The 6,854-nt window shown below is 52.5% G+C and overlaps 1 protein-coding gene across 1 annotated transcript; it reads right to left on the reverse strand.

The window, feature by feature from the left end:
- Window positions 1-4,768: 4,768 nt before the first annotated feature.
- LOC123426159 lies at window positions 4,769-6,234 on the reverse strand. Its single transcript, XM_045109933.1, has 4 exons — window positions 6,089-6,234; window positions 5,755-5,951; window positions 5,384-5,659; window positions 4,769-5,297 (listed from the first exon to the last, which is right to left on the reverse strand). Exons 3-4 carry the CDS (start codon window positions 5,645-5,647, stop codon window positions 5,175-5,177), a joined length of 387 nt encoding a protein of 128 aa, XP_044965868.1. The 5' UTR covers window positions 5,648-5,659; window positions 5,755-5,951; window positions 6,089-6,234; the 3' UTR covers window positions 4,769-5,174.
- Window positions 6,235-6,854: the final 620 nt, after the last annotated feature.

Below are 6,854 nucleotides of genomic sequence, written 5' to 3' on the forward strand. Positions count from 1 at the left end.
GGGGCTTGGGGTCGGGCAGCAAGTGGTCGGTCTGTTCCATGGACCTTCTGGCCATCGAGGGGCCGGAGCTGGATGGTGGCCACGACCGCAACTCCGTGTGCCAGGTGTCGCCACGTTCGGCTAGGCGCCGCTCTTAGGAAGAGCTCACCCCTCCAGTGCCCCCCCCCCCCGCTCTCTCCGACCTCGGTGCTACCACCAAGGCCCAAATCCAAGCGGTCGGGAGCCTCAAGCTCTTCTCTACTACAAGTGGCTCCACACGAGTCCCTGCTCCAGTTGTGCTCACCTGTGTCACTCCAAAGGCCCCTGCTATCACCTCCCAGGCCATCGGGTTTTCAATCCTCTCCAACACAGCCCCTGATATGCGTCGGCCCGCTGCAGCGCACTCCCTCACCGGTGCGTGCTTCACAAGGCAAGACCCCTAAATATCATGTGGAGGCTCTCTTTGAGGTGTGGCAACACAACATATTTGCGACGCCTCCATCGCCACCTCCGAGAGTAAATTGCCAAAACCACCACAATTGCGTTGCTTAGTGCAAAAAACAACCGTTTTCACAAAACTTTGTCGAAAACACCATTTTTCGGTAAAAAAATTCATAAAGCACTAAAATATCGATTGACATACTTTTAACAAGAAAACTGACAATAGGGCCCGGTCGTGAGGCCTACGTGGCACGAGGTGATAGCCCGCACACACAGTATTTGGCTGATCCATTAAAAAGAAAAGAAGGCCCGTCTGTCAGCTTCCGAGCCCATTAGCAATCATCTTCAACCTTTCGCCAGAAGGAAAAAAGCTAAGGCGCGCGCGTAGAGAGGCTGCCACCTCCGGCATGTCTGGATCCAAAGCCTCATTCCCTTCGTCACTGATGCTATAGAAACCCGCTATGCCGATCCTCGTCGCTCACGGCCTCCCTCTAACAGTCTCACTCCCTTGCTTGCATCCCTATCTGAGTCCAGAGCCTGCTGTCGGCGTCTTCCTTCACCCGCGCGACTACTAGCCTCCCCTTGGAGAACTGAGAAGCCAAAAGGCTCGGCCGCGAGTCCCTGAGCATCCCCCACCAGAGGATTTGGATCGAGGCATCATGTAGCAAGCGCACGTCGTCATGGTGCTCGCCTCTGACCGTCGGTCCCCCTCTCAGATTCGTCGATGTTGCTAATCCCTGACGCCTCTTCTCACTGTCACAGACACTGTGTTGGCCTTGCGAAGCCTCTGACGTCGTGCCCGACAAGCCTCACAACCCCATGCTTTGTCCCCAACACCGTCCACTCCGTCTATCGCCGTCAACATTGAAGACAACACTCCGAGGCATCCCGGGTTGGCCCAACCAGACGTACATGCTCACGGTGAGCAGCCGGTTCTTCCCTCTCTACTCCCTTCCCCATTTGCACCCCCTGGAGAGCCTCCGACGACGAATGTGCCTCGACCGCCACTCTGCTCCGCCCGAGCTCGATGTCGGCGAGCTTCGGCTAGCCCCACGACATCAAGCACTACCCATGGAGGGCAGGCGACGCCTACAGAGTTCCAGGACCTAGCCTGCGGCCGGCGGCGTGGCCTCGCCTCGTTCAACGAATCCATGGAGAGGCATCGGCAGGCATCAGCGTAGAAGGCGATGGGTCAACGGTGCCATCTACAACTGCCTACGCGAATTGTTTGACTGTGCCACATTGGCACTAACACTGGGTCATATTTGTCAGGTTTTCTGTCAAAATGGGATCAATCGATTATTTAGTGTTTCTTGAATTTTTTTTACTGAATAACGGTGTTTTTGGCATTTTTTATGAAAATGGTTGTTTTCGGCACTAAGCGACGCAATTGTGGTGTTTTTTGGCAATTTACTCCACCTCCAAGGCCTCCTACGGCTCGTCGAAAGACGCTGGCTAGGGAGCAGATTTCTAGGAAGGGTGGCCTCTCGTTGTAGCAAATAAAGGATCCTATGGCAAATGTTATGGCTGTGCCGGTGGCCAAAGTTGTAGAAAAATTGGTTTGCCGCACGCTTGGAATAACCAGAGATGCAAAAAATGTGACCGAAGCAACTATGGACGAGTTCACTTCCAAGTTCAAGGACCAACTCGCTCCATAGGTGATCAATGCTAGATGAAGGAAGAATCGCATTCACCGGATTAAACACGCACATGGGTGGGTGACCGAGCATAAGGAAAAGAGAAGATCATTCATGACCACTTCTCTGAGGTCATGGGAAGGGTGTCACGCCCAAAATGCGACCCTATCCTCAATTTGGCACGAGGGCCTCGTCAGGGATAGAAGCGCATCTCGTCGTGTCGCAAGAATGGATATCGTTACAAGTACATGTACTGAAAAGATGAGATATATAAAGGGTTGGCTTACACTCGCCACAAGCTACATCAGAGTCACATCAGTACATTACGTAATCATCAAGAGTAAGAGCAGGGTCCGACTACGGACGAAAACAAACGACAAAAGAAGAACGACGTCCATCCTTGCTATCCCAGGCTGCCGGCCTGGAACCCGTCCTAGATCGAAGAAGAAGAAGAAGATGAAGAAGCAACTCCAAATGAACAATCAACGCGCTCGCGTCATGTAACCTTTACCTGTACCTGCAACTGGTGTTGTAGTAATCTGTGAGCCACAGGGGACTCAGCAATCTCATTTCCAAAGGTATCAAGACTAGCAAAGCTTAATGGGTGAGGCATAGTTAAATGGTGAGGTTGCAGCAGCGACTAAGCATATATTTGGTGTCTAACTTACGAGTACAAGAAATAAGAGGGGGGATCTACGCATAACGGACGTTACTACAGATGATCAAAAGAATGATCCTGAACACCTACCTACGTCAGACATAACCCCACCGTGTCCTCGATCGGAGAAGGAACTCACGAAAGAGACAGTCACGGTTACGCACACAGTTGGCATGTTTTAATTAAGTTAACTTCAAGTTATCTAGAACCAGTGTTAAACAAAGCTTCCACGTTGCCACATAACCGCGGGCACGGCTTTCCGAAAGATTTAACCCTGCAGGGGTGCTCCAACTAGTCCATCACAAATTACCACAAGCCGCATAGAAGTCCTCAATCACGAAGCTCGCGATCTCGTCGGACTCCCTAGTGGAAAACCTCAACTCTGAGATTACCCAAAGAATCACCGGAATCCCGATGCACAAGATATCTCGTCAAAGGTAAAACTAATCCAGCAAGGCCGCCCGACGTGTCGACGATCCTGATACGAGTCGCGTACCTCGTTCTCAGGACACGGCGGATGAGCTAGACGTCGGGATCGCTAAACCTCCGGGTGACCAGAGGGGCGCCGGACATCGCTCAGGTGGGACCAACACTCATGAGGAGCACTGGCCCGGGGGTTGATTAAATTATCCTCGGGGTCCGGAAAGTCCCTATGCAATTTTATTAGGTGTTTAGGCAAATGTAGTACCAAAGTTGGGCCCTGCCAGACCAGCTTTAATCTAAAACGAATTATCAAGGGGGTCCCCATAACAACCCCGATCGTGTTAGGAGCGCTCATTTATGGAACATAACACCGGTAGCCAAAACTAAGGGGGCAAAGGTGGAACAAAACACCAGGCTAGAAAGGCCGAGCCTTCCACCTTTTACCAGGTATATAGGTGCATTCAAATAGAAAGCATAAAATATGGTGATATAACAAGGAACCCATGCTTTGCATGGAAGCAATGCACCTGCAACTAGCAACGCTATCAACAGGGTTAAGCAAGCAGTAACATAGCCAATCAGTGGTTTGCTAGGGTGAACAGGTTGATGGTTTCATGGCATTGTAGAGAGGCTGATATTTAACGGGTGGTAGGCAACGAGACGTAAACGATAGCAACGGTAAAACTAGCATGGCAATGATAGTAATGGTATCTGGGGAAATGATCATCTTGCCTGAGATCCCGCTTGGAAGAAGAATGACTCCGCGAAGCAGACGAACCGACGTAGTCGAACGGCCCTCACATCCGACACGCTTGCGGAACTCTATCGAGACGGAGGAAACCGGAAACAAGCATCAACACACGATATACACCACACGATGCAAGACACACATGATGCATGAACGGTCTAATGCAAAGCGTGACAATCACAACAATCAAACACTACACATTAAGTGAAGCTCGATATGCAACGAGTTGCATATCGACGAAACTCCACGTTGAATTATTTAGTTCACTCCCGTTCAGGTACACGAATATATTAAATGTTGTTAAACCTGGCACGAGGGTGAAGCACAAATTAATCTACCTAGCTAGTCATTTTAAATGAGACCGGAAACGACATATAGCATCTCCGAAATGACCCCACGTGTTAAATCTTAACTCTGCCCAGATTTGTCCTAAACACATTTTATATTTGTTAAACGGAGAAACAAAGTGGAACACGTGATTCTACTCGTCGTTCTGGTCCATTTACATATATGGCACATCTCCAACGGAGCTACGGACAAATAGTTACGACCTAAATCGTTTTCAACACGTCGAGACGCAAACCGATGCAAACAACACACTAAACAGATCTAATTATGCATGAGAGTTGGTTTTTGTGAAACTACAGAAAAATCTAAGCAACTTACGTGTGGAAAACATTTTAATCCGGTCCACGGTTAAATTTATATGAATTTTACAAACGGGCATTTGAGTCTGTCCAAAATATAAAAAAATGGAATTGCTAGGATTTGAACCCCAGATCCCTTGCATGAACATTAGTAGCCCTACCACCAGACTAAATAAGTGGTTGTGTCAAAATTGACAAAACAGCATAAAAATAAATAAGGCAGAAGCTGAGCGCATGGAGAGGCACAAATCCTAAAAATATAACATGCATGGATGGGGATTTGATCCCTGGTCTCCTGGGTGGAAACGCAACACACTAACCACCGAGGCTGAGACGCGCTAGTGATAAAAACGAGTCCCTTCGCTAGATGAGTACAAGCACGCTGAACTGAATCTAAACAAAAACTGAATCTGAATCGCGGCTAGAACTGCACCTTACTGAAACTGCTCGTCCATGGCTGTTCTAGACGGGGTCAATCATCGATCCGGAGGGACTTGGAGGCTTCGACGGGGCTGTCCCAGGCCGGGAATGGGCGGACCTAGCAAGCATCGACCGGATCCATTGGAGAACGACGGCGGACGGGGAGTTGCAGGGCAGCAAGGGCATCCATGGTGGGGCTGCACCAACCTTCGTTCTGTTCCTCAGTGCTGGTCCCCGACGGCGGCGAGGTTTAGGACGACAAGGTGCTCCTGGCCCAGCGACGAGGACCTCGGGGCTAGGTCATTCCGGGGCGGCGACGTGCAGGGGAGGCCACGGGTGAGCTCCTGAGAGAGACCTGCAGAGATTGGAGAGAGCATAGGTAAAATAGAGGGAGGAGAAGAAAGGGCAAGGGGGGAGGCGCGGCCAGGACCTCGTCGGCTGACGGGGCGGCGCGGCGGCTCCAGCAGCTGCTCGCAGGCACGGCCAGAGGAGAGGTTGGTCTCAGGTGCTGGGCAGCGGCGGCGCGGGCGAGCTTGGGGCGAGCTCGACAGGGGACTGCAGAACTGCTCGAGGGGAGGCTCGGGTGCAGGGGAGCTCGTGGAACACACGTTGGAGGCAGGCGCGGGCGAGGGATCTCGTTCCCGGTGCTGGAGGCGTCCGACGAAGCTCCGGGAGCCACGAGCTTGGGCACCATGACATGGGGACGCTGCAAAAACAGGGAAAAACAGAGACGAGAGGGATTCGTGAGGGAGAGGGAAGAGAGAGGGATGAGGAAGGAGAAGGGGCTTGAGGCACGGTGACCTGGGCCACTGTTTGCCGGCGACTCGCTGGCCAACGGCAGGTCAGAGAGGCGGGTGCGCACGCGCCGGGTGCTTGGGGACGGGGCAGACGGGTGGAGCTCCGATGCAGCGGCACGGCCGAGCAGGCACTGCTGCTCCACCTACAGAAGACGACGGAGATGGAACCCCAAGCCAAGCTCGAGCCATGTCGTGGTGGTCCTGGAGACAGAAAGGGAGACTTGAGAGAGAGAGAGAGAGGAAACGAAGAAGGAAGGAGAGAAGGGAGAGGGAGCACGGCAAGGAGAAGGTCCTCGCGCGCACGGGCTTCGCGCGGAGCAGCTGCTACTAATGCTTGCCTGTGAGCGTGGCCGAGGGCGTCGGCTGGAGACGCACGGCGATGAGGTTCAGCGGGATTGGGGAGGAGGGGAAATCGATGAGGAGACAAGGGTGCGCTGACTGTGGGGAATCCCGAGGAGAGGAGGGGTGCGGCGGCGGCGGATGGAATTAGGGTAGGATGGGACAGATCCTAGGGTTTGATATGATTAAATAGGTAGGTGGGTTTGGGTAGGGCTGATCTGGACCCTCTGGTTCGATCGGACGGTCAAGAAATATAGGTTAGGGTATCCAATGGACAAACCGATGACGATTTGCGGTATAACGGGGTTGAACCGGACCCAACGGTTACGACCACCGGGTTCGGGTTCCGGGAGGTTTTCGGACTGGGCCGCGCGCAGGGTCGACGCATTGTGCAGAGGGGTTAGGCGAAGTTGAGAGGGAAAAACAGGCGACCCGGCAACATATTTTAAAACATCGACAGACGTCCGACGGTAGACCGAATACGGTGCCGCTACGGGCGACCGTTCGGGTACCAGACGGTATCCGATCGCAACGAAATTCGACAGGCGGCCTAGCTAGATTAAAATAAGACCGCACGTCAAATCTCGACCCGATCAGAGAAAGTTTTACGCACGCTTTAAAAACAGGGTTTGACGGTGCCGCGGGCGCGTGCGGTCGGACTCAAAACGGACGGCAACGAGAACCGGCAACTACTAGCGAATGCAAGTTTTGAAAACTGGCAGCAACGGAGATGCCGATGCAATGCGGATGATGCGCATGATGCGA

The sequence above is a fragment of the Hordeum vulgare genome, chromosome 2H (genome assembly GCF_904849725.1).
Source record: "Hordeum vulgare subsp. vulgare chromosome 2H, MorexV3_pseudomolecules_assembly, whole genome shotgun sequence".
Taxonomy (NCBI): Eukaryota; Viridiplantae; Streptophyta; class Magnoliopsida; order Poales; family Poaceae; genus Hordeum; species Hordeum vulgare.